The 27519-nt window shown below is 39.3% G+C and overlaps 2 protein-coding genes across 5 annotated transcripts in view; both read right to left on the reverse strand.

Annotated features, from left to right (window-relative positions):
- Window positions 1–14119, reverse strand: part of LOC105455012 (sestrin homolog) — a 173099-nt gene extending 158980 nt beyond the window's left edge. The window contains exon 1 of one of the 3 annotated variants that reach the window (XM_011698035.1): window positions 14000–14119. The gene's annotated coding sequence lies outside the window, so the exon portion shown is untranslated. Of the gene's footprint in view, window positions 1–9370; window positions 9614–13003; window positions 13388–13999 lie in introns of those variants that run through there. The other 2 variants (XM_011698034.1, XM_011698033.1) reach the window with 2 other exon arrangements.
- Window positions 14120–14544: 425 nt separating this feature from the next.
- Window positions 14545–26512, reverse strand: LOC105455013 (hexokinase-2-like). Of its 2 annotated transcripts, none has more exons than XM_011698039.1 (10): window positions 26279–26512; window positions 20517–20620; window positions 18353–18506; window positions 17643–17861; window positions 17040–17359; window positions 16659–16771; window positions 16151–16309; window positions 15933–16072; window positions 15727–15860; window positions 14545–15159 (listed from the first exon to the last, which is right to left on the reverse strand). In XM_011698039.1, the coding sequence occupies exons 2-10, from the start codon at window positions 20598–20600 to the stop codon at window positions 15070–15072; spliced, it is 1413 nt and encodes a 470-aa protein (XP_011696341.1). In that variant the 5' UTR covers window positions 20601–20620; window positions 26279–26512; the 3' UTR covers window positions 14545–15069. The 2 variants fall into 2 exon arrangements, with proteins under 2 accessions (XP_011696341.1, XP_011696342.1); XM_011698040.1 differs by lacking the exon at window positions 26279–26512 and adding an exon at window positions 23628–23944.
- Window positions 26513–27519: the final 1007 nt, after the last annotated feature.

Consider the following 27519-nt stretch of genomic DNA (forward strand, 5'->3'; position numbering starts at 1 on the left):
ATTACAAAACAAGTTCTATATTTTTAATAAGCTCGATTTAAACGAGGTACAATGTAATATGTGGTCATCAGAGCTAGAGAAATTAAATTAATTACGATCTAATTTTGCCCCTCTTTAATAACTTTCATCATATTATTTACTTAACGACCCGACGAGAAACTTATCGTTATAGGTAAAGGGCCAGACTGTACGAGCCAGTCTGCCCTGTACAAACTCGTGCGCGAAGAGACAGGCCTTTTTCCCTCGGTAAAGTCAAATCGACCGAACGTGTTCATCGGTCCCCGTAATCGAGTCAACGAATTTTCATACTCCCGGAGACAGAACGTCTCTACCAGACGCTAATTTCACTGCACATTACTACTATAGGTGTCACCTTTTTTTTTTAGCTCACAAGCGTCGAGAATAAAGAGGAACCAAAGGAGGGGGATTCAAAGCAAGAGTATATATAAAAATTGCAGGATTTAAATTGCCTAACGCACGCACCGCGAATGACGGCTATCTCGAATTCAAAGTTTGTTAGAATGAGATTCACCTGACCCACGTAATATGCAAAAAAAAGGATCTTTCAAATCACTAAACGATTCAGGAATCGCGAGAATGCACGTGGATATGCAGCATCGAGGAAGAAGCGCGCCTACAAAAAGTGCAAATAAACCGTCTGCTTAACCACTGTCAGTCGTGCTTTCCGCGGGTTGGCGAGATATTTGCGGACTCCACCTAAAGCCAAGTGAGTACGTACATATACTTTCTAATTATACGTGCGATCTCATCTTCCATCTACTTTTCTCTCGTCGGCCACGCGGGGAATGCGAGAACGAGAAAGAGGAATAGGTGAAAAGCAGGCGTGTCTGCGAGCGGAATCGTTAGCGCGACTTCTCTGGCGCGGAGATTTGTGAAAAGAACGCGCCATCAGCGCGCCGCAAAGGAAAAAAAAAAAACTCGTCGATTCTACAACGTGACGCGAGAAACATGCGGTGGCTTCAATCATGATCTGGCTGGGATTTTTCCGTGGAAGCGCAACGTGAAATGATCGTCAATCGTGTACGGTTTCGCGTATAATACCGGAGGATTATATCGACAGTCCGCAAAAAGGGACGGTGCAATATTGATTATTAGTGGTCGATGGAGCTTACTTGCGATGGCAAAAATATATCAATATAGAAACGTAAAAAAATTGCATTGTTATAATTAATATGACTGATATATAACAATAAAATTTAATCATTAATGTTATCATATATATATATATATATATATAGGTATATATATATAAACTGCGTTTCATAATCCTTTAAAGGAGTTCAGTCTTTATAATCTCTAGTTATAAAGTCTCAGGGTTAAAATCGATATCTTAAACGGATGGATTCTTAAAGGTAATTCGAGGTTTTCTTCTTAAATCCTTCACTTTCCATATAATTTCTATTTACATGGCAAATTAAAAAAAAAATCAAACATTTCCTGCCATCGAAACCTCGTCGAGGATAGTATCGGAAAAGCTAGTACACACGCTAGGGAGACGGCGAGCGATGTTTGCAAAAAGGACGGTAGATACTACGTGCTGCTAGCTATAGCACAAGCAACTGCATAGAGTGCAACAGCGGTCGAATTGGCACAACTGCTAGTGCAACAGTCCCGCGCAGCTTCTCTATGCGCGATGCGATTCATCCGATGCATTTTCCCATTCGCGAACGACCTATCAAACTATCTCGATGCAATATCGATAACGACCCACGTTAGAGTCCCGCGTACCGTATATTCTCTCGCGCGCGAGATTCGTTGCATTCTGATGTATGCAGTTTTATTCGTGCCATTGTCCGAGAAAGTGCAAAAGTAAGGCTCACTCATTTTCTAGCAATTATACCGCGTTATCGCTTATCAAATAGATTGCCAGCTAGATTGCTAATTAGAACATGAAATGGAGAGCATATGTGCGATAGAAAACAGGAAATACTTGGGATTTTAATCAATTATAAGTGCGCACAGATCAATGCGCGCGATGACGCAGTGAGCGGTCCGAAATAAAAAAAAATAAAAATAAAAAAAAGAACGAGCGGGGGAAAACGTCGCTAAACGTACCCGATTCGCAGAGTTTACTTTCTTCTTCGCGATACAGCGCTACCGCGTTTAGCGCACGCGATTTGCATGGAGAATAAGCGATGCACCTATACACGCTCCCGAGAATCTCCCCGTGAGAAAGGATCACAAGGGGGATCAACGATCGCTTGTAAACATCGAATGGCGAATCGCGGAAATTTTCGCACGACCCTGATATTTTATGACCCGCCGCCGCTTTTACGCAAGGGTAATGCCATCCATTTGTTTTCTCCGTATATACCGCCGTGCCTTTCTCGAGTATATTTTCATTATGCGACCGCAAGATAACAATTCCATTCAGCGGCAAACAGTTAAATTATACCGTACATACGCCTCGACAGATCACTCGCGTCTACCCGTAATATTTTTCCTGTCTCCTCCTTTTTAAGGTCAGTCAGGTGCAATGTATCCACGTCCGCTCGCTCGCGCGAAAAATGACATGACGTCGCGCAACGCGAGGAGCCGCCTTCCTTCCCCCTTCCCTCCCCCCCCCGCTCTCCGTACAACGTGTACATACGTGCATGTGCGCCGGGGATAATTAAGAAATCAACCGATCGTTATCGGGCATGACAACTGATAAATATGCATCGGGGACGGCACGTTAGCCGCTCGCTATTGTTCCGAACGAAATGTCGCCGAGTTACCTCGGAAATTGCTTAACGCCACGTACGTGTTTAGGTATACGCGACCGCGCGGGCGCTGCAGAAGTAACAGCGGACGAATTTTACTCTGAATTCGCGGTTTCTGGAAACTGACTCGTCTCGCGCTTTAAACCTGCGTTCCGCGTATCGTATATGCGGCATGGCATCAACGTGTTGCGCGAATTCGAAAAACACGAAATGGACAGAAACGTGGAAAAAGGGAGCACTGCACCACCGCGCGCGCGGAGACGACGCGATGCCCGCGTTCTACTCTAGTTACTCATCGTTTCTCGACTCGTTTCAGTCGTTTTATAGACGGTGACTAAGCCTCCCCGCATTCGCAGAAATCCCTGTTAATGAGTTTGCAAAAATAAACAAATAAATAAAAACAAGTGTGGAAATGTGGCATGCAACTTGGTACTTTTGAGAAACGTTGTTACATACAGAGAGCAGTGATAAAGTTGAAATAACGCGAGTGCTAACGAGCGCGATAACAATGAATTACCGCTAGAATTAGCGCCATTAACGTTACGCTCTAATTGTAATGCACAAAGAAACGTATCAGTTTATTGTGTCGCAGAATACTACCTTTAAAATAGCGTATAGTAAAAACTTTGTAGTTTATTTCTTTTCTCATTTATCGGTCGACACAAAGTAGACTGAACGTAAAATCATAATAATATCGAAAAAATTACAACGTAAATTAAACATTAAAAATGTTATGTAATTATTGCAATACTATTGTACAAATTTTGAATAAAAAAGTCTCTTTTAATCTCTTTTAATCTCCTCTTCCAACGATGTAGTTTTTTCTCTCGAAATAATTTTACGGTCATTTAAAATGCGTTCTCCTTTCTAAATTGAAAATATGACATTTCATTTTGTAAGCGTGATTTCATTCTTTTTTTATACATGAAAGATTAATCCCGACAAATGTCGAAAGTCACATTGCATTTGTAATCAAATTAGCCGTATTATAATGTCCGGCAGCGGACAAAAAGGCAGAAGGAGAGATGATAGAAAGGCGAGACCGCAGCAGCAGAGAGACCGCGGAACGCAATCCAAACCTAAGCAAAACGATTCGGCCGAGACGACGGACTTTAATCGCGTTTCAAGCGAGAATAAACGAGCTAACCTCGGCGATCTCTCGCGTGCGCCAACCAACCGATGGGGGGCAACAAGCACACCGCGCGCGGTATACGGCGCGGTTCAACGACCGTAAATTTTGTTTACGAAAATCCTTTCGTGGTGAGAAGAGGTCTTGAGAGCTGGCGGGCCCGATAAGTGGGCGGCCCGTCCCGTTCGCTTCTCGGCGATACGTTAACGCGCGAATCGATATGTTTCGTTGTCAAAGGACGGCCACCGCTGATATCCCGATACTGTAACTCTTAACGACAATTTGGTATATCGTTATATTGTCGTTGCGCAGCTTTTTTACCATACAAAATATCTGCGCGACAACAGTATAAGAGTACGATTTCATTTGTCATACGACAAAGATTTCAAGAATATTGATTGGCTATAGGATAGAGAGATCCGACAACTTCTCTTTCTTGCAGCTAATCAATAGGCTTGAAATAATTTGTCGTACGACAAATGTAATTCCAGCCTAACGATACCGACACTGTCGTTAAGAGTTACAGAATCGGTACTCAGCTGGTGGCCGACGGCAAAGATCCACCGATCTTCCGAGTGTTCGTATAATCGTGGAATGGCCGAAAAAAAAGAGGCGAACCAATTTTACCTTTAAAATGCATTGGAATCTACGTGTCTTAAGCAACGTACAAGCGTGTATTTGGGGCTTTTAAAGGGAATGTCAACAGCAATAAAAATAGATTTATGAATTGTGATGAATCAAAGAATTGTTTGTGTAATTATATCAATCTAACGAAATCTTAACGAAATAGCATGTAGCGTGTTTCAAACAATACTTGGCCCGAGTACTCCAAAGGAGGCTCTGAATTACTACAATCACGTTTTCTCGCGGCGTGTTGGCGCGCAAATGAAAGAGATTGATAAGGTGCACGAGATCGTTATCCACAAGATCGCGCAAAATTTATATCGAAAGTAAGCGAAAGCGAAAGATACCTGGGGCGTTTTAATTAGAACGCGATGCCGCACGCTCGTATTGCGGATATGGTAATACAGATATTACAGTTGATAACTTCATCTCCCGACGTTACTGGACTTTTACTCTGTGTATACTACCATATTCATTCCTTTCAATGTAACCATAGAAGTAACGATAAACCGCGAAAGGTTTCTAATACATAAGCTATTCTCCGTTTGTAATGCCATATATATATAGAGAGAAAGAGATATTTCTTACTTGATAATAACATGCAAATAGAAAAAACCTATAAAAAAACGTATAGTTGTAAAAATAATATTTCACGCTACGACTATTTTACGTCTGATGACGTAAAAAAAAAAATACCTATCTAAACAAATCTTACATTGTATTATATGATGTTATAATTATATTAACGCGCCAGGCGAAAGTGTGTAGAATGTAAAACTCGATAATGCAATTAGTTCTCTCATAAATGAATCATAAATTTCGCATCGCGTGCAATGATACTAGTTCCATTTCCAGCACCAAATTTAGTGCGTTAATTCGTTTGCATCAACAAGTGGAATAAACTATATACGTGTACAGCAATGTTGCAGAATACGAAATAATCCGTTACGGCCAAACTACGCTGTAAAAATTTTCGATATATGGCGATTTAACGAATTAAGAGCGATAAAATGATTTATAGTGCAGGAATTTCTATCCTTAGAGCGCGTTAGCGAATGCTGCACCATTAATCACAAAAAAAAAAGACTCACAGACGGAGATTGCAACAACCAATTCAGTTACGAAATCCAAATACGTATCCCCTTGTGTGTGAGATATACAAAATTAACTGAGGTTACAAAAATCGTACAGCACTTTCATCGCGTATTTTACAATTAGTTGCACACGTGTAAAATTTCAGAGTCGCAGAGATCTTTCTGACGCGGCGGGCGCGACACTGCGGGCTTTATGGAACTTTCTATTTGCCTTCTTGGCCGAGAGCTAATAGCCCGACGCATTCTCGCACGTCGATCGGGATGACGTCCGTTATCGGTTATCGGCCGCGGGGCCGTGGTGTGTATACGCGAGCGGGCGAACGTGCCGATATCGATTGCACTTTTCGAATCGCGCGGAACGCGGCGATTATTCAATCTCTCGAGTGACACACGCCGTTGCACGAGCAGCGCCTCGCTGTCTGCGATGCCTACCGGAGGCCCCCCTCCCGCCCGAGAGCTGCTAACTCCAGCGGCTCTCAACGCCGAGATTCTCAGAATGCAGCCTCGCTACGCGCATAGAAATCTGGCCGCTTAGCAACAACGAAACGCCTTGCATCGCGAACAAGCGAGTGAGCGAGCGAACGTCGGTTGCCAACCGTATACGATAGATGCACCAGTGAATGACCGACCGGTTGAGTAATACTGCCGGACAATCGATCCTTTTGCTAAACCAAGTTGAATCATTAGTCATTCGTTATAAGAGTGAAATATTACAACTGGTTTTTTTTTTATACCGAAGTGTCTCGTTAATATCTGATTCTTGCATTAATAAACAGTACATGAGTTTAGGTGTCCATTAATTAAGACATTTAAAAAAAAACTTTCTTATATTTTAAAACTCTCTTCCACATTTTTTAGAAATTACAGGCAATATTAATACACTGTGTAAAACGTAATATCGCCGTTCTATTCCAATTATAAAAGCATACTGCATATATGTGGAAAAAACCTTTACTAAAATAAAAGCTTTTTAATAGAAGCGATTCAATAATTATTATCAGTTGTTTTACTTTTAAAATAAATTTTACGTAAAAACTTTTCACAAAAAGTTAGTAATGAGAGAGGAGTTGAAAATAATAGAATAAAACGACCAATACAAATGATCATCTTGATTCATGATTGCAACTGCTAAAATTGTCTCTTAATTAAACACTCTAAACTTTTTATTAGAAATTCAATGTTCTTCGTATCATTTTTGTATACAATTAAAGCACAGTGTACATCTTAAAGCACAGCAACATCTTTAAATACTAAAAAAATATATTTATTGTATATGTAAAAATAAATTTCTCTCATTACTAAATTTCATAATATGTATACATTGCATTTACATCGACTTGTTGCTTGTTAAATGCGTGTCAAACTATCTGCATGAGCATTAATATTTTATTTATCCAAAAGTGGCGTATATATAAATATACTATCATACACGTATTTAATACGTTTTTTTATAAAGACATCGACTGGCTTTATCATTTTATTGGATCATTTATTACCACGATCGCCTCCTTTCTCTCTCTCTTTTCCTTTCCTAATTAAGTTTAATTAATTACAAATTTATCACAGCGGTTATCTTCATCGCATATTCTTTAAATACTCATATACGTATATACATATGTATATACTTTTATGGTAATTTCTTAATAAAGACTGTAAAAGAGCTTCGAAGTATGAAAGAGCTATGACTCACCCGCACGAAAGATCGCGGTGAATCATTATCTCGCGCTCTCGCCTGTGTGATATGAATTGGGTAACGCGATAATGAACTTTAGCTAAGTTGTCCCACGAACGAGTATTAACCCTCGAGTGAAGCACTGCAATCCGCGTTACATAACCGAAGTTACCGCGGGTACCCGAGGGAGTCGAGAGGATATATTTCCATCACGTTGAAGGCCGGGGCGAAGTGTTTTCCCGAAGTAATACCTTGTGATCCTCAAAGCGCGTGATTTGCACGAGTATGCGGCGTAGCTCTCGCGGCGCCTCGAAAAAATGAGAGTCCAAATAACATTTAAAATTTTTTCTCAGTAGTTTATTTTAATATTACTTTTTTTCCTTCGTCTCTTAACGTGATGTAACAACAAATTATAATTACTACACAATTCTATTTGTACGGAACGCGAATGCCGAGAGTCGGGTCTCCCCTTCGTCAATTTTACGATTCTCGCGTGTCCGTCGCGTAACACGGCTGCAGACCCGGGTGGCAGGACTGGCAGGTTTACCGGCGCGATGTAACGGCAATCAGTGCTTATCGTAGTAACGACGAGATTACTGAAATAGGGATATTTCCGTGGAGAAGTTTGAATTATTTACCACCGGCGAAGTGGCGTGACATTTGGCACGCGAGAACTGTAATTTCTATCGCGATAAATAATCGCCGTATCTCCGGCGCAAAGAAAGCAGTTTGCAAATGAAGAAAGGCAGTATTGCGAATATATTCTCAACCAGCTACATGAATTAATCTTTAATTTATATGCTAGACTTTATATGCTCTCTTTTTCCTTACTCTCTCTTTCTCTCTCTCTCTCTCTCTCTCTCTCTCTCTCAAATATATTTAATTTAAAAGTAACTTCATGTTGCTGAAATCGAGCACGAATTTCATATAAAATAAAAGAACGAACGGAGCAAGCGGCAAACGTTTAGCGCTAAATGCGCGCGGCGAGAATACCGGTCTGTACATTTTTCCCTCTTCCCCGCTCCGGCCGAGAGATCGGAGCCCTCATACAATCGGCGTTTTTACGAGCGAGGCGATCCACAATGTAACCGGTTGTTGCGACGATAAAACGCAGTCGAACGACGGGATCGCAACATTTTACTGCCGCCGACGGCAGCCCAATTACGATCAATTTAACTGCGCGGAGAGTTTCTTTCTGGCTGATCTACGCCGCGCCGCGCGCGTAAGCTAACTCGCGATACTTTAAAAACGTCGGCGAAACGGATCGGTACAGCCGGTCGATTCACTTTGCCCGAGTGCCGGATATCTCGTCGTCGGATATCGATACGGAGACTTCCGTCTTCGAGTTTAATAGCGAACGTGCTCGCCTATTGCCGGAAATGTTACAGGCTCGCTTAAATCAGATCCGTAAAATAAATTCACAAATTTCGCTCTGCATATAAATAAATTACGGGTAGTAAGAAAAATAAGGGGAAATTATTGCGTCTCACTTGCTAACGGATAAATAATCGATATAGTTAAGCCAGAGCTTCTCAGCAAGGCTGCGCCACACAGAGCTGCATCTTATAGCCTGCGCGCCCTGAAACGTCGAATCGCGTGTTCGCGAGCACACGGCGCGGCGAGCTCGCAATTTCGAGTCGTTTAGATTTCCAGAAGTACCGCAATTCCGCGGCCGACCTGCCGGTCGACGTCGCCGCCTTTTTTATCGCGTCTCGACAGAACAAGCTCTTGTGAACATAATCGGCCGTTTGTGCCGCACCGTTCGTGACGAGGGGGTAGGATTTTTACCCAGAGACTGGTTCGCGTCGCGATACAAAACGCGATTAAATGTTTCGCCCCCTCCTACCCTTCGCGAATATATATAGGCTCAAGCGCTCCTCGAATTAAATTTAAACGTTACGTTGGTAAATTATGATAGATTATTTCGTTAAAGCCCACTTTCTGCTGGATCATCGTAAAACTATCAAAAAGCAAAATGTAGGTGGACGAAGGGATAGATAAGCGTAATAAGCGGCAAGTAGACGCCTATATCTCACGGAACACATCTCGCACATTTTGCCGTTCGGCGAAAATTCTTTAAATTACGCTACGAAACACATTTGATTAAAGATTTCACTTTTCCCCTCACTTTGGACAAATTCATTCCGGGATGACAACTCGGGGGCAGGCTCTTCCGAATTCGCAGGGATCACGATGCGATTTAGGCGGGCACGCGTGTACATCGGCGCGCGCGTGCTCGTTTCTCTCTTTCTCTTTGTACCCCAAATTAACGTGCACACTCTTTTCTCTCGCGCTCGGTCGCGTCATTCGAGACGGCGCGCGTTCGCCGTCACGCGGAACGTGCCGAAGAGACGCGCGAACGAAACGGTTCGGAACTGGTTCAACGAAGTCGGCCGTTCCCGGCGGTGCGCGCGCGACGAACAATATGAACTTCTGAAGGGGGGTAGAGGACGAGCGAGAGCGAGGGAGGAAGAGGAGGAGGAGGAGGTGGGAAGAGGCAGAAGAGCAGGAGGAGGCTGAAGAGGAGAGGAAAGAGACGGCGGAGGTAGAGTCGTGCGGAGCACGTGAAAGGAGATTTAAAGGGAAAAAGGAGGAGGTGGCCGATGGAAAAGGAACGCGCGGAGAGAACGAGGTAGTGAGAGGGAGGGAGGAGCAGAGAGAGAGAGAGGGAGGGAGAGAGCGAGAGAGAGAAATACAAATGGTGGGGAGGAAGGAGCATGGCGAACCGGTCGCAGCCTCCGCTCGTCAGCTGGAAGCTCAGCTGCAACCGGGCGCGGTGACCTCGACGTTGCAACGCGCGGTGGCGGTGCTTCACGGAAAAGCGAGTTGATTCGCGAGCGATAACGGTGCCGCGACAGCGTCGTCCCTCGTTGCCCTTTCCGCGCGCGAATCCCTACGCCCTTCAGGAAGCTGCCACGAGAGAGGGAGAGAGAGAGGGGTTCGCGGCGATGATGCGCTTTCAGATCAGATGCGATTCATGCGATATAGCTTAGCTTAGACTACATGACTGTAGATATTGCGTAAGATCTGAAATGAAAGATGAGCTCTACGTATAAATTCGCACGGCATCAGGAATTATGAAACGTGTTTTTATGAAGCTAAAAAAAAATATATAACATCGTAAACAACAACAAAATTCTGGTTCGTTTACGTCAATTGTGGTCGTCACTTTCCGAAAAAATTCCACTAAAATCAGTTTCTCATATTCAATATATTTTTATAATATCCTTATATTAGCTGAATTAAAATTCTATTAAATTGTATAAGTATTTGAAATTGAGTAAAGAATACAACTTTACGGCGCGACTGTTTCTATCATGCTTACAAGTTCGCACGAAACAATTTGAATGGTTTATGCAACAGCGACGCAGGACGTCTTGCATAATTAAATCTTATAATAAGGATCCACAGAATTAAATTCGCGCAATGTATGGCGTCGTTCTCGACAATGCCTCTCAAGAGTGGCATAAAGACGAGCTACTTCAGAATGAACGACATTACACGAGATTACTTTGGTCCTCGGCGAATTATTTTCTCTTATTCTCAAGCGGGAGATTCATAATGAGATTTCATGATTAGAGCGTGCGAGACGATGAGGTAGCGCGAGCGATGAATACATTTTTTTTTATCATCACGTCAACATACGGCTTTAAGTATTCTGGCTCTCTTCGCGATTAAATCCGCCTTGCCTCTGTTCGACGGTCGAAATTACGCGAATGATGAACGAGTGCTCCCACCTGTGCAATTATGCGCACCGTGTAATACCGATTCATGTAGTTTAAGCACGCTACTTAATGAAGTGCCTTTTCGTCGTTAGGTATGGAAGAAATTTGATCCTCCAAACGTGCACCGAATAAACGTGCACTTTTGATATTGTTGATAATCATTTTGCAAGACCGAATTTTGAATAAGTTAACTCGAATACATTAATAATTCATGTATAGAGAGAATAACAATCGATTTTCAAATCACCGTAGCGATAATTAGTTTGTATCAATATATTATTAATCGTTATAAAATTCTAATGTATAAAATACACGTTCACTCTCTCTCACTCTTCTCTTTCTCTCGTTTCGTTCATTTCATTTGTTCATGAGAATCGCTGCAACCTTGAAAACATACGTCTGAATAAAGATTTCACCACAAAAGATACGCGAAAGCGACGATTTCTTTTTCCGAAATGATCAGAGAGATGCCAATTCTTCCGCGATTGTTCGTTTTGAAAGATAGCAATCGGTCACCGTAGTACATACTGACGTCGGTGGTACACGTCGTCGAGGTCAACGCTGGGAATCGACGCGTCGCGAGAATCTCGCGAGGTGAAATCGTCGATGCACGAAGTGTCACGTACCCGTATAAGAGGGCAAAGAGAGTCATTCCCGCTCTTGATAGGAGCGCGCAAAAGATGCACAGTCGAGATGACAAATCCTGACAATGAGTCACTTCCAAACTTTTAGCTATCTGAGGAAGACGCGGTGTTAATGCCAGTGTTAACAGGAACAAAATATTTAATATAAGTATTTATAAAAGCAATCTAATTGTAAGTTAATTGGAATTAAGAGTTATTCCTTCAACACCCTCTTCTGCGTCGATGTCATTCGCGCGGATATATCAATCGGAAAAAATTCATTCGCGTACATTTTAACCGATTTAAAAGAGTCAATAGTATATGTTTAAAAAAACAAGCTTTTTTTGACGGTCTGACTGATTGGAAATTAAAAGCCTCTGTCTCAGAGTTAAAGAACCTCGTGGTAATCACAATGGGTAATTACAGTGGAATTGAAATTGCAAGTATTCGTAACGACGACAGTCATCCTACGGGATAATTATAACTGTCGCTGGGCGTGTTTCGCGGTTGAAAAATATTTTAAATCATCGAAGATGATGCGAAACGCAGACGCGTGCGGAATTTCGATGACGACAATTTTGAGAACAAAGGAACGACGGAGCTTCTTCGTGAGTGAATCAAAAATCACCTGACGTTGCTCTCGCGAAAGTTTCCGTCGCACAACTGCACTTCGAAAGGCGAGAACGAACGGCCGATGTTGTCACGTCGAATTCCGACATTAAATCGACGCGAGTCGATTACATCCACACGGGATGCGAGAGCGTTCGATCCCGCCGACCTCGGGTTAGCGCTAACCCTGGTTTAACCGAACCCCCTTGCAGCCCGCCTCCTCTTCCCGCTCCCTCCCCCGCCTGGGATCCTGGCCGTGCCTTCGATACGAGGCGAGGGTCGCGTCTCCGCCGTTTGATCAACGCTCGCAATCGCGAAGCCGTAATTTTCCTCCATCATCGCGTATAGCGTAAATTACAACGCGCGGGGCCACGTAATCCGCGAATCGCGACGGCGAATCCCGGGATTATAGCCGTTTCCAGGATTAACCGCGGCGCTTGTCATCGTCATCGCGACGACGACGACGACGTGGGGCACGGCGAGGAGGAAGGTACCGCGTGATGACGAGCGGCGTATGTATCACGTATACGCGGAATCGACCTCCGGTAGCAGGCGAACCGGTCGGTCGGTGCATCAGCTGAGAGCCCAGCTGAACCCAGAGAGAGAGAGCGACCGCTGTAATAACCTCACGCTGTCTCCCTCTTTCTCACACTTACAACGCGCGCGCACACACTCGCACGTACACACGTACGCGGCCGTTCACGGTACACACACATACACATACACGCGCGCGCGCGCGCGCAACACACTCGCGGGCGAATTTCGTAAAAAAAAAGCGCCGTCGGCAGGATTGGACATGGGTACCTGGTCTGCCCGGACGGCGTCTCGGTGGCTCGGCGACGGGTGTCCCGCGTAGATCCTCGCCGGTGAATTCCGCGGAACTTTTCGAAAGCCCACTCTCACAATGGAATCTTCCAGTAGACTGGCCGAGCCGGCGGCGGCGAGCGCGGAGCGGAGCCGTTCTCCCTTGCGTGCGCACCCACCGTGCGCGGCGGCCGTTCGGCTTTTTCGACGGGGGAAAAAAGGACGGGATTTCGTAACGCGTACGACCGGCGACACCGACGGGAGCGCGTCCGCGTAGCCGGCACGAGCACGCTGCGCGTCACCGGCACGGCACGTATACTCGCAGCACGGGAAACGCGGACTCGCGGGTGTACGTGAACGCGCGCGCGGGCACCGCTGATGACAGTTCGGGGCTCTCTCGCGGTCGCGGCTCGCGGCGAGCTGTCAACTCCGCAGGGGCCGCGGCGAGCAACTCGTCGGCGGGGGGCCCGTACGTTCGTGTCGCTACCGCCATCCACCGGCGCCGAGCCTAACCTCGTCGAAACGGCGCCAGCGCATGCGCCGAACGCCTGGCAACACACGCCGAGGAGGACGAAATTACGGAAAATTGCGATAAAGACTTCGTAGACGCGGAACGATGTACTAATTGCCAATACTGATGTCGTAGAATATAGTCGAATATACTATATATTCGGTGATTTTCTATTGAGCGCGCGGATGACTACGTGGACTCGAATTCTCGACGTCGCGTGTATATACACACATACGCCAAGCGAAAAGTATACGCTTTCGAGCGATAAAGAACGTAAGGGTCATATTCGCGCGTCTTTCGCCTGATTGCATCAACGTTTTATTATTTTGATTTTAAGCAAGGCCTAAAACTCCAGTCTGTCTCTCTTAAAACCTTAAGACAGAGAGAGAAAAAGTTTTAGGCCTCGTTCAAAGTCGATTAACGTTGGCGCAATTGAGGCCTTTGGTGTCGGAATCTGTATATATACTCACTATAAATAAACGTACCCGCTTATCGATGCAGCGTCGATCGAGACGACCGCGGTGTCGAACGCGAAGATCCGTGACAACCGATACGTTCCGACGATCGCCCGCCACTTTAATCGGCCCTCCCGAGGAAAATACGCGTCTCCGTACATCCCCAGCGGGCGAAATTCGCGAATAATTGCGGAGCGCTCGCGCTCCGTGTACCTCCGAAACGACGCGCCGCGGCAAGTGTCATGGCGGCCGACGCGACCGGGTGAGGCGCGCGCATCAAGTCGATTTGAATCGAGACGATTTGAAATTGCAAGCGACTTGAATTTAGGCTTTCTACGTGATTTTCAACGATTTACAAAAAACGATTTTCAAAAAACCGTCTCGGCACGTTTACTTCATCCTTCTTTACTTGAAAAAAACATTGGACAGCAAGTAAAAAACCGTATAAATCAATTGTCTCAATTTTCGGGAAAGATTTGACACGCGACTAAATTTTTACACAATAATTAATTAAGTGTATTGATTGACTCCTCTTTAAAGATTATTATATCGAGCAATAAAAACGAGACTCTCTATTAAAATCGTTGGTCGCATTTTTTTTTATTATAACAATTTGGTTTTTTTCGTACAAAAAGAAGGAACGTTTCCAAAACGTTTACAATATTTAACAACTTTTCATCTCTTTCGGACGCACACGTTCCCATTGCAGTTCCATTTAATAAATATAATATCATTTCTCGTTTTATATTCTCGCGATTTCATTTTCTCACTTGATAGGCGTATATATTCTTTAAAATAACGCATCAGGCAGACGGTACTTTTAACTTTTTGATATTTTCATTTTATATCGCGAAATTGATATAAACGCATTCTAATATTTACTAAAAATTTCACAATGCCTGATAATAATAATCAAAGCTCGTGCTATCCATTAGAATTTAATGTAAGTATATTGCGAGTAATATATTCGTGGAATTTAGAATTGATTTAAATTAAATCAAAACCTGCTGGTGGAACATTTCGATGACTATTCACAATTTGCCATAACGTGGCGCCATGATGACGATGACGGCAGGTCGACATCTCTAACTTATTCGCGGTTATTGTAACCGCTTCTGGAGTCTTTGTGCGATAGCTGAGACGAGCGCGGCGCCTTTACCACTTCCATCTTCTGCGTGGATTAATTTGAACTGTAATCAGAGAATAAGTATATTATATAAAATATATTATACGAAAGAAACTTTTATAGATGACGGACACTATTAAGTCGAGTATTAATGCAAGAAGCTCAAAATACGTAATAAAAAAATTATTCTTCATTTCTATAAAAAGAGAATAAAAAATCGTCGAATTGTTAGAAATTGTTAGGGCATTTAGAATTTTTATTTCTAAAGACAGAACGCCATACATTGTACTTCGCGGTATATAAATAATGCTCTCTTTAGATTTAAATAATGCTCATTTTCTTCTTTCTTTATTTAAACACACTGAGAGAAAAGTGTTTGGTATTTGCAACTATAATTGCATGATAAAATAATGGTTAAGAAAAATGATTAAGAGTTCCATTTTTATAGTTATTATTCCTCTAAGTTTAGTAATAATAATTATATTTGTTCTACCAGACAAGTATGGTTGGCGCTGAAAAACTACTTTATGTAATTGCAACAATTTTTTTCTCTCAGTGCAGTATCTTTTTTCTAAGCAGAGAAGCGACTTTAAAATTTACGATTGATATAAATTTTAATATTTATAGATACCTTTCGTCCTGGACTGAGAAGCGACATATATTGCTTCATCCAACCTTCTAATCGAGGATGATGCTTATAGAGAGATCCGTCGACGGCGATTGTTACTTGTTCTTTATCGATGCGATCCAGTAAACTTGCGAGACCTTGGACAGAAAATCATCGATGAAATTACATTAAATCTTCACGCAGTTTAAAAGTCAGCTTTATTGACGTACATATCGATACTAGAAGAGCTGCGCGATTGGAGGCGACCTCGCACACATATTGAACGATTCTGATGTCATCCTCGTCCGGAATGATGCCGAATTTCCCAAGGATCTCCTTCGTATTGCTGTCGCCGCCGTCCACCGAATCTCTGAAATCACGAAATTAAATTTAAACACCTGCGAAATCTCTAATTAACAGATTAAGCGGTCCATTAGAGTGAACTTACTGCTCGACGTGCGACACCAGATCGGTGGTAAGATTACCGGGTGTTAGGAGGCTGTCTGATGTAGAGTCTCCTACAAACAAAAGCTTCTCTTTGGTCAACTTCGCAAGTATCACGCGCACCACCTCACCGAGATATTTGCCAGCAATGTACTTTTCAAATCTAAGAAGAAAAAAAAAGTTATGACATTTTTATACAAATTATCGCGTCCTAGAAAGTAATTTCAGGATTTTTGTATAGAGCTGTTCGCGTACCTTTACAAATTTCTGAGTTATATCATTTAATTCAGTAAGTAAAAAATGTTCACTTGATCCGTTATATCATTTCTTATTTAATGGAAACGTTAATTATATCAATTATTAATTGACCATACTTGATATCCAAAATCTTAATTTTTTCATACAGTTAGAGGCAAATTGATAAAAATGCATTACTATCGGAAATAATCTCCACTTCTCGCAAACAGAATAATTACAACCTAATTAAAGATAATGCAAGTTTGTTCGCTTACGTAAATGAATTCACGATAAGAGAATTTGCGTCGTTCTCGCGATCGAAATCCGTCTTGATGAAATCCAAGACGCCGTTATCGCCAAAAGCGCCCCACTCGATATCAATGATAACCTGATGAGCAACGAAAATTAGATCAATAACTTGGTGAATGCTTTCACGCCAAGTGAGCACAGAGAAGGAGAAGAAGAGAGAATTAAAGAATTATAATATAATATTTAAAAGATCATTTTGAATTCTAAAATCAAATTTTGTGACATATTGCCTTTCTAAAATATCTTTATTTAAAGTATGTTTATCGAACGGAAAGCGAAAATTCGTTTGAAAAAATTGTAGCATCTATTTTTTTTATTATATACGTTATCATATACAAAAGACTCACTTCTTTCTCGCCGTGTCTCTCCGTCTCCCAATGCTCGACCCGATCCGCGCGTTCCAGATAACAGGCGTTACTGCCAGTTCCCAGAATAAGTCCAATCGCCGTGTTATGATCTAAAGTCGATCCCTGTACCAAGGTGCCCGTGGTGTCGTTCAAAACGGCTAGGACCTTCACCTTTGTGTCACCTCGCCGATCTAAGGCCTCTCGTAGGAGCCTCACGGCGTCCTTGTTTACGGCATCGGGGCAGTTGAAAGTCTTAGTCCATGTCACCAGAACGCCAACGTCCAGTGAGTGTTGAATCATCGGGAACGAGAAGGTAAAGCCTGCGTAAACACCGGATCGCGTTAAGGTTGTGGAAGCGGAGGAACGTGTGGAAATTATCGGACAAACGTAGATAATTATGCTAATAGAGCTGATTGTATTAATATATCTTTCTGCCAATTTCCTACAGGTAAACAAAAGTGTTTTCTGCGATATACGCCTCTCGTCGCCAGAGCTCGTTATTTGTAGACGATATCGTGTGGCAATTCGCGTTAATTAAAGATTTCGCGCGTTCGATATCCCGACGCGGACGTGTGTGCGCCGCGGATGCGGAACTCAATTTACCGAGAGGAAGCTCCACGTTCTGAAGACCCTGAGAAATGACGAAATCACTGACGCACTCAGCCAAATAGTCGAACAGAGGGATTGCCGAGCCGACCCTTAATTCAGATCCGATGTAATATCGCTTCACCTCTTGCCGCACGGGAGCACCATGGGCCAATTCCAACAGGAGTACGCGAAAGTTAGTGCCGCCGAGGTCGAGTGCCAAGTAAAGACCTTCTTCTACAAGTATTCAGGTACACATTTTGATTATCAGTATTAAATCAATAAAATATCGGTATATCTTTTTTTTTTTAAGTAGCTTTCAATCCTTAACGTGAAACGATACAATCTTTTCATTATCCGAAATAACTTTCAGATGTAAAATTGTAGAATATATTTTACAGAATGACTTTGTTTAAATAGACATATTTCGAGCATTTCACCGCCTCTCTTATCTCGCATAAAAAATTATTGAAATTATAAGATGTGAAATACATGACAGTAGACAAATTAAGGATTGATATTCATAATTATTGATATAAAATATTTCGTTTATGCATGTTTTATTGTTGGGCAAGGATATTAAATAATCTGAGATAATTAATCAATTTCTGTCTCTGTTGGTAATATCTTTGTTAAGCAGTAATGAGGCTTGTAATAAGACATAAAGTGCATGTCAAAGTGATACGCGCTATCGTTACGGAATTAAGCGCAGAAACTTTATTAATGACCTGTGCCATCGAGCAGTTCGGGTATATAGGTGTTCTCCATCTGCAATGAGGACTGTTGCTGGTGGATTCCCTTATTCATTTCCGAAATGAAAACATCCTGTATCTTCCTGGCGGTCGCTGCGGAAAATCGCATCTTCGCCAATCGATTCTCAATCTGCGAACAGTGTTTTTTCCCTTTGAAAAATGTGTTACACATGGTGTATGATCTATACGTGTCGGCGTAAGTATATTTACGGTAATATCATCGTCACCGCGAAAGAAAAAATTTTCCGCGATCCATAAATTCCGCCGGTATCTCGGTAAACAGGTATCCCGCGGAGCTACGAGCACACACGGTATTGTTTACATATTGCGTTATGTATTACGCAGTTTCCAACAGAATTCTAAGCAGACTGCAAAGGAGCTCATGCCGCACGTGCAGCATATCAAGTGGCACATTCTGAATTAATTACATCTAACATAATAAGATTTATACGCACACATTCGAATAGGTGTTTATCATTGTTTAAAAATTTCCTCGTGACAAGATTAATTAATAACTGTCTCTAAATTATGTGTCATAACATCTAACAGCTACTTATTAATATGTATAAATGTAAGAAACTAGTTTAATATAAATTTGCATGCATTTTCTTTTTTATGAATTACTTAAAAGGAAAGAACACCGTAGAGTACTACGCATTCTTGCAACATTATGCTATATTTTGTTTACCAAAGCAAATCGATAAATCGGGTAAATGCTAAACTTAATTATATATTCATAAACACTTATAAAAATCATTTATAAATATTGTGTTATAGGATTTTTACGTTTAACATTAAATTATTAAGAAGAATGGCTTTTTAGTTTAAACTTTCATTTTGTAAAATAAATGTAGTAAAGTCTGTGGTACAATTCTTGCTGTTTGACTTTATTTTGGTACTAGAAGGGTAAGTGACTTTTACGCGTAATATAATTATTATGTACTTATTATACACTTAATTGTAAATTTGGAAAAAATATGGTGAATAAAAAATGTATTGCAATCAAAAATCAATTTTTATTCCCTTCAATAGGTTACTAAAGAGAGGACATATTGTTATCTATAAACTGATAAACTTTTCATAAGTCTTGAACTTTTAACAACTATACAGGATTTCTTGATAACCTTATAACTTAGAGAGCAAAATAAAAGTTGTGACGGAAGCCACGATAACCCCGAAACCCAATCTACTTTTATTTGAACTGTCTTTTGAGACGGGGCACGCATGATTTAAATGTAAGTCAAATAAGATTAAATCACATTTTTTTATTGACTAAACATGAAGTTAACGAACATGGACTTCCTATTATACATATTAAATTTTCTCTCACAACAATAAGATTATAGAAATCTCGTTTAAAAAAAAGATAAAGCAAAGATACACAATTGATGATTTTATTGATAATATCTATTAGATAATGTCTATTTGATATTTTTGCTTAAAAGTTGCATAATCTCACAATCTATAAATATCGGAGATTAAAGCATATTAAAATTATTAAATTTTCTTTTTGTCCAAAAAGTTTATTTATGTTTTCAATGTTTCTAAGAAAAAAAGATTTTATTGACACTATGGTTCACGTCTTCAATATTTATGATATCTTATCATAAATATTAAATAATACACGTGATATAACTAGCATAAATTAAAAAGAAGAAAGAGCCTGTAGATTATCGGCTCATGTCACTAAACTCTTAATTAAAATATCGCGAGATTAAGGTCGCAACATTATTTAGATTGCCTTTTATGCATATCCAGAATTAGATGTATGCAACAATCGAACGATCGTGAAAAAATTGCGTATTACTTTTTTTAAGAATATTTCTCTAATTTTTGCCCAATTCATACGATTTCCGCGAAAAAATATGCAATAATATGAAATTATTTATTTCACAGTTTTTTTTTATTATTTGGTAGAAATTGAACACTGTCGTTTATTTCATTTCGTATATATTCTTATCAGGTTTCGATATAATATCAGCCTTCAACCTCATCGTACGATTAGTTTAAGAGAGCAGAAGTTCAAAGTAAACATGGAATTAAGTACTGAAGATAAGATGTAATAATGCTTATGTGACATAAATGTTACGAATGACAAATAAAATATTAGCTATAAAGTTCAAATACACGTTACACTCACTTTTTGTCGTCTAACATCGTCGGAAAGTATCAACGGCGATACTTGAATCGCCTCGTGAAGTGCATGGTCCGCAGGAACGACCATGTCGAAATGTTATTAAATCACTGAAAAAAGAAAAAACATTGATAATCACCGATAAAATATCCGATCCAGTTTGAAGCAAGAGGCGCTGTTTTAATTGCGAACTTACTTTTTTTCATAAAAAGTTATCTTGTAATTATATTAAACAACCGCATTAATTGAAAATTATTTCATCAATTAGAGCAGTCTTTATTATTTTTCTAAATTAATAGAACCCAAATGAAAAATTAATATAAAATACCTACAGGCATGTGTAAAAATCTATGCAACAGAAGTATTAAGAATATAATATAATTTCATTGTCATTGAGTTATAAAATTATGGCATATTGCATAAATTTCTACAGTAATGTATGAGTTCCTATAAATTCGCTCAAAATGCAATATCGTTACGGATATTGCTTAGACATAACATCTGTTATCTCAACTCGTCGCTCTATTATCACGACGATAATTTGCAATAGGCATCCACTGCATCTATCGCAAATGCCATGCTATTTTATATCAGCACTAAAAAACGATCAGTTTTATCAATATATGTAACGCACGCTCGTAAATAAAAAGACAAAATATAAAATGTAGTCTAAATATAGTCTAAATATATAGTCTAAATATATAGTCTAAATATTTTTGAACAAAACTAGCAATCTTTTCTCTTAATATGATTAAATCGTTTGTCTTTTTTTTAATTTTAATTTTTGAACGAGTACCTTCTTTGGAAAGATTTTTTATCTTATTCTTATTATATTTAATTAAATACACTTCTTAATTTCATTTAATTTACTTTTCTTCAACAAATATTCTGCAATAATATTTTTGTATAAATTGAAATGTATATCGTAATAACTTATTCATTTAAGCTGTGTGGTAAAAAATTTATTTTACACATATTATAAGCCTATGTTCAATAATTAATAATGTATTATCATAGAAAATCATAGAATTTCTAAAGCTTTAATATATATTTGATATACTCTCGATTAAAAATGTGTAACTTAATTTGATGAAGATGTATAATATGTGATAAAAAAATTAATTATGTTTATTCCTTTCTTTCATAACTTGACAGAATATGAAAGATGGCTGTGGAGCATGTGATTTCTGATAACATGGCTTATATTTTGCTCATAATTTCTGCGTCATCTAAGATAGAGTCTCCGACTGTAACATATCATTGCACGTCACTATAAATCAATTAACGTTCTCGATTAATGGGAAACCAAAAAGTGGAACGCGCGTTGCATCAGCGATTGTGCACGGAAAAGTACTTAATTAGCTAAATGTTCCGTAAATTCCGTATCACTGAATTTCAAACACACATTGTGAATTTACAAGACAATTACAAATATACTATACTATTACATATATCACTATACTATTACATAAAGATGTTGAAAACAAATAAAAATGAAGGAAAAAAACCGTTTAAATTAAAACTTTGAGTGGCCTGTTACGTATTTCTAAAGAATGTTAAATGACGCAATCATATCAAGAGTCTATAGATATCGAATTGTACGTGAAGAAATATATATCTGTTAGAATATAGTCTGGCTTTCGAACAGTTTCTCGATAACGATTATAATAATTGGGCTCGATCACTCATTTGGAATAGACATTAATTTAATCGCAGGAGTTTGAATATCAATTTATCGTATGTATATGTATCGTCAACAAAGCTACATTGTGTGTGTGTAATAACGCATTATCAACAATCATTTACATGTATATAAAACAGCGGGGCCATGAAAGTTGAACCAGTCGTCTTTCGAGCCCGATTAACTGGTTCAGGTAGCTTGCCTCTCGCATGCCATCGTTACGGATTTTTTTTTATTTCCATATCCGTTTCACGTACAGTTTCTCCAATTTAACTTTCAAAGTGGTCCGAAAAAATTCTATATTTAAAACGGTAGTTTGGGCATGCATGTACCTGTCGCAATCTCCGGCTACTGCATATAATTATTCACAGGTTGCGACTTTCTTATGCAATTATTTCTTGGAGCAATTAAAAATTCAATAAGATATATAAAATGAAAAGTTTTTATAAAATAATCTTTCATTCTTTGTTTTCGTAGTTTTATAAAATAATCTTTCATTCTTTTGGTTTAATATAAAACTTCGATACGAAAGTCTTGTTAGTTGTTTAGCAATTGATACAGTCTGAAAATGCACATTGATGTGGACGTGCGTGTTCGTTGACTGCAACATGATCCAGCCTACCATGACGTGTGACTGTGAATGAATCAGGTAGAGACTGCGAAAAGCGACGAGAACGTTCTTTCCGAGCTGCAAGCCGGTAGCGAATGAGGCTCCATTGAAATCAATTGGAAGGTGCAAAACGTCAACCGAGATAATTTAGCCAGTTGACCCGCCGTAATGATTCTAATCCAGAGTGCAACACGCACACTCGTCGTCGCCCCCTCGATGGCAAGAGCATTTCACTGCATCTTCCTTCGAACTCGGCAGCGGAAAACTTTCAAGTTGATGTGACATCGCAACACGGCGCCGTCGTTTCCTAACATTCCTATCGGCTGTCTATCTTTCATTTATCACACTCTGCAGCGCATCAACGATTAAAGAATCTGACGTAAGCATAACGCTGAAGACGATAGTCTCGCGCCACGAGATTAATGGAGCTGCAAGGATCTCGCGAATAAACCGGCAACATTATTGATAGTCATTATTGAATATCACGTAATTTCCTGGTTACTGTATAGATTTTTACAGAATATTAACTGGTTTTAACGAGTTTAGCGAATAGTTTAACAATATTTTCTATTAAACATTAACATAAATCTCTTTTCAAATAAAAATTTAACTAATATATATTCTTTTTATATTTCTTATCAAAAGAAAGGAAGTCATCTTATCAAAAGGAAGGAAAGAAATTATTAATTTCTTAACATTAATATCGAAATTAAACATAAAGAATTTTTATGTTTATTTTCAATCATCAACATTCCAATGAGATTTCATGTTGTATACGTTCGAGATTAAGAGATAAAACAGAAGCAGGAAATGCAGCGTGATTTACCTGGTTATAGAAGCAACGTGTGTATTAGCAATTTAGCCGATGTTGTACAACTCTTGAAGATTAGGTTTGGCGTCAAGTGCACTCCGGTTATCTAATCGAGTGCGCTTCTTCAAAGAGTATATAGTTCATAAATACTCTGCCTGCCGTTTGAATAATGAAACTTCCGTAATTCATGATTTATGTTCATGATATTATCAGCAAGGGCAGCGAATAAATCCCGGTGATCAAGATAAAAGTGAAAGTGTCAAACGCAGAAACATTTGCACTCCTAGATGGATTTCGAATATATCTGTCATATACGAGATTTATAAATATAAATTAATTACCGTATTTTTAATTTTCAACGACTAACGTAAAAAAATGCAGAAACAATTTTTTTCATTAAAAAAGCTAATAACTTAAGAAAATGTTAAGATAATTTCAACAAATTTTAGCCACTGCAGGATTGGTGAGATTTTAAAATAGAACGTATTTCAAATGAGATACGCGTTATAAAAATAACGCGACAACTGAGACGACAAAGTCTTCATTCCTGGAACGCGACAGATAGATAAAAGACGAAGCGTAAATGACATTGGGTGGCGCGATAACGTTTTGTCAAATAGACGAAATGCAATGAACGTCACGCGACTTGACGCAGAATGATTTTTACTGCAATCTTCACTAACCCGTAATTGACGCCTTAATAACATATCATTATAACGAAAACTGGAAAAGAAACGCGCGGCGCAATTCGATACTATCTAGCATTCAGCGAAGACGATCGAAATCTCGTCGCTAACGTTAATTACGTGATGTTACTTATTTCGAAATTCATACATCGAATAAACACGATGATAAAGTGGCGACTGAGTTTTATTTTTGATCGAGAATCAGAGACCTTGTGTATCTCACGATGATTATGCTATCATATGAAAATTTTAACATTCGTCAAATAATTCTGCGTATATTCGCTATTTTGTGCAAAAATATGTAGACTTCTTTATAAATATGCGCGAATCATTAGAATTGTATTAGCTGAGGGTATACGATTTTGTTTATGCATAACAAAATGCGAATTTATTAAGAAATGTCCATATCATCATAACTTGAGCGATTGAAATTTTTACAATTTTAATTGGAAAAAAAAACAATTAATATTGGAAATTCTAATTTAAAAAATTTATATTTAAATTAAATAAAGTGATGCATAATTATACATAATGTAATATAAAGATACACAATATAATATAATAAATCGCTATAATCCGATGCAATTCAATATTTTAAGTGACACGTCGATAAAAGAAATAAGAATTAAAAATTTTTAATATCATTAAACTCCTCTTACAAAATATCCAAATTTGAATACCGTTTTATCTCGAAAAATTCAAGACTGTGGAAAATTCTAGATTTATGGAAATTTTTATAATTGCTTTCAAATTTGTTTATCATAAATACACGCTATTCTAATCCGAATGATATCGACAATAAAATATTTAACGCCTACAAAACCGATAAGCAAACCTTTAGTTTGCACAATCTAGAGACGTGTGATCCTCGATGTGGGTTCATCGATTATCGTTACGATAATACATGATTCCGATTGCGTAAGGAACGCGAAAGACGGAAACTGAATATGTAATCGGAAAATTCGCGCGGCTGAATTACGTGGCGACACGTTTTAACGAACGTCACGTGTTACAACTGCAGGTGTAACTACCGGCGGCACAGCACACGCAACACAATATTTCAAGGACCCACGTGGCTCTCGCTGGATAAGTAAACAGAAGCGAGACCGCGTGATGAGCCGATTATAATCTAAAAACGCGATGACATCTTGATTTGTTCGATGTTCAAAATAAAATCGGAACAACATTCATTCCGATAAATCTCTGGAGAACAATTCGCGTCTCATTGGGATATCACCACATGGCCTTGAAACTGTCACAAAAAGATATCATTTCTAATGATTTCTAATACGGCGGTGACCGCGATTTCATTTTTATGATAGCTATTACTTTGCATATTTTTGCTAATTATGGAGAAATGGGTTTTCTTCGTATCTTAAATTTTAAAGTAACACGTGACCGATTCAAATCAAAACGTAGAATGTAGACTTCGCTTTTTTAATTAAAATTTTATTATTAAAATAACAAATGGCAAAAATAAATACGCTAAAACAATATTTTACATTAGAATTTGCCTTTAAAGATATATCTAATAATTAGGATTATTAATCATAAGAATTTAAATTTACTTTGACATATATATATTATATTTTATATAAATGAATTTCACAGAAAAGGAAGCACGAATAATCGAAAAGATTCGTTCGAAAAAAAAACTGTAGCCTCAGCGATGTCATTGTAGTCATGCCACTTTAGTCTTCGCTATGCTGTGTAACAATGAATTATCACATCTTACGGAGATGTTTACCTTACAAGAAGGTACCATCAAAACAAGTCTTTCGCAATTCAATATTTCACTCAATGGTCTAGTAAAAGAGTCCTTTTAAAGAATACCCCGCTACAATAAACACTCTCATGACAAGCCCTCGACTTGCGAATATCGACAGGTGGATGGTCCAGGAAATGCTCCAGTTTCCGGTGAGGCAGGAAGGGCGCGTTTTAATGGCAGTGCTACTGACCCAATTTCACGAGATACGGTACCTGATTTCGCGTACACGTGCTGTATCCCTTCCGTTGATCCCCAGACGGATCGATGCGAGAGGCTGACGACGCTGGCTGCTGTCTGGCTTCGTGAGCCTGGCTCTCCCGCTAATACACGCGTGAACGGAAACAGCGACAAGTGTACTCGCGCGACGGGGCCGAGAGCGGCGACTGGTCGTGCCTCCGACGAGCTTCCAGCGTGACCCACGATCGTCTGGCCTGCGGCATCCACCACTACTAGCCGCGTGTGCGTCACGCATACGTCTGCATCCTGGTAGCGCGTAAACGCGTGAACGAACGAGGGGTCACACGGGCACATACGCGAGCCTACCTCTGCTCCCGTACCGTCGTGAATTTCCGTTAACGCCTACGAAAACACAGATATCCGCGCTCACGATCGCGAATCGCGAATTGATGTTATGCTGTCGAACTGCACGCGGCGTGTTTGTTGATAAATTCGAAATCAGGTTTGAAGTCTTGGCAAATATTTGATCGAACATTACTTTTCTTTCTTCTGTAACTTCCTGGGCCTTTCTCACTTGATATCTCTGACGTTGCCAATCAAATCAAAACTCTCAAATCCAAATGTTAGAATAAGATTGATATATTTGAAATTATATAGTGAGATTTCTTGAGATTTTATATATATATATATATATATATTTATTTATTAACATTTATATGTTTATTTCTCCTATCACACAGTTTATGACTGTATTACTTTAGATAATGAATAATTGATTTCAAATTCATTGAAGAAATTTAATGATTTGAAATACGCGCTTGTGATTGTCAGTAACTTAAAATATTAATCTTCTTAGGAAACAATATAGGAGATTAATTAAATTTCAAGAACTACTTATTATTAATTAATTAATTTTTTCGTACATGGTATTCATTTTTGGTTTATAAGCAATCAAAAAAATTTGAACTTACGATTTAATATTACTATTATCAGGATGTTATATCAGTTATTGTAACAATTATTTATTGACTATTCCTTAGAAACTTACACAATCTACTTTTTTTGTTACAGTAGATAAAATAGTAAATAAAATATTATAATTATATATTTCAGATAGCAACTTCTTATGTCTTTGTGTACACAAAATTTAAAACATTACAAATCTTTATATAATTTTAATAGAAATTTTAATTTAAAATGTATAAAATGTATTCTTTAACATTTTTATTAACACTATTTAATTGCAAAAGTTTAACGGAAACTTATTTTTATGCAT

The sequence above is a fragment of the Wasmannia auropunctata genome, unplaced genomic scaffold, assembly GCF_000956235.1.
Source record: "Wasmannia auropunctata unplaced genomic scaffold, wasmannia.A_1.0 LD335963.1, whole genome shotgun sequence".
Taxonomy (NCBI): domain Eukaryota; kingdom Metazoa; phylum Arthropoda; class Insecta; order Hymenoptera; family Formicidae; genus Wasmannia; species Wasmannia auropunctata.

Excerpts from the sequence above, each read along its gene's own strand:
- LOC105455013 (XM_011698039.1), bottom strand. The coding sequence starts at position 20,600 with ATGGTCGTTCCTGCGGACCATGCACTTCACGAGGCGATTCAAGTATCG. Across the intron at positions 18,507-20,516 it reads ACGATGTTAGACGACAAAAA|ATTGAGAATCGATTGGCGAA; the intron begins GTGAGTGTAACG and ends CACTGTTCGCAG. Across the intron at positions 16,073-16,150 it reads CTGGTGTCGCACGTCGAGCA|AGATTCGGTGGACGGCGGCG; the intron begins GTAAGTTCACTC and ends TCGTGATTTCAG.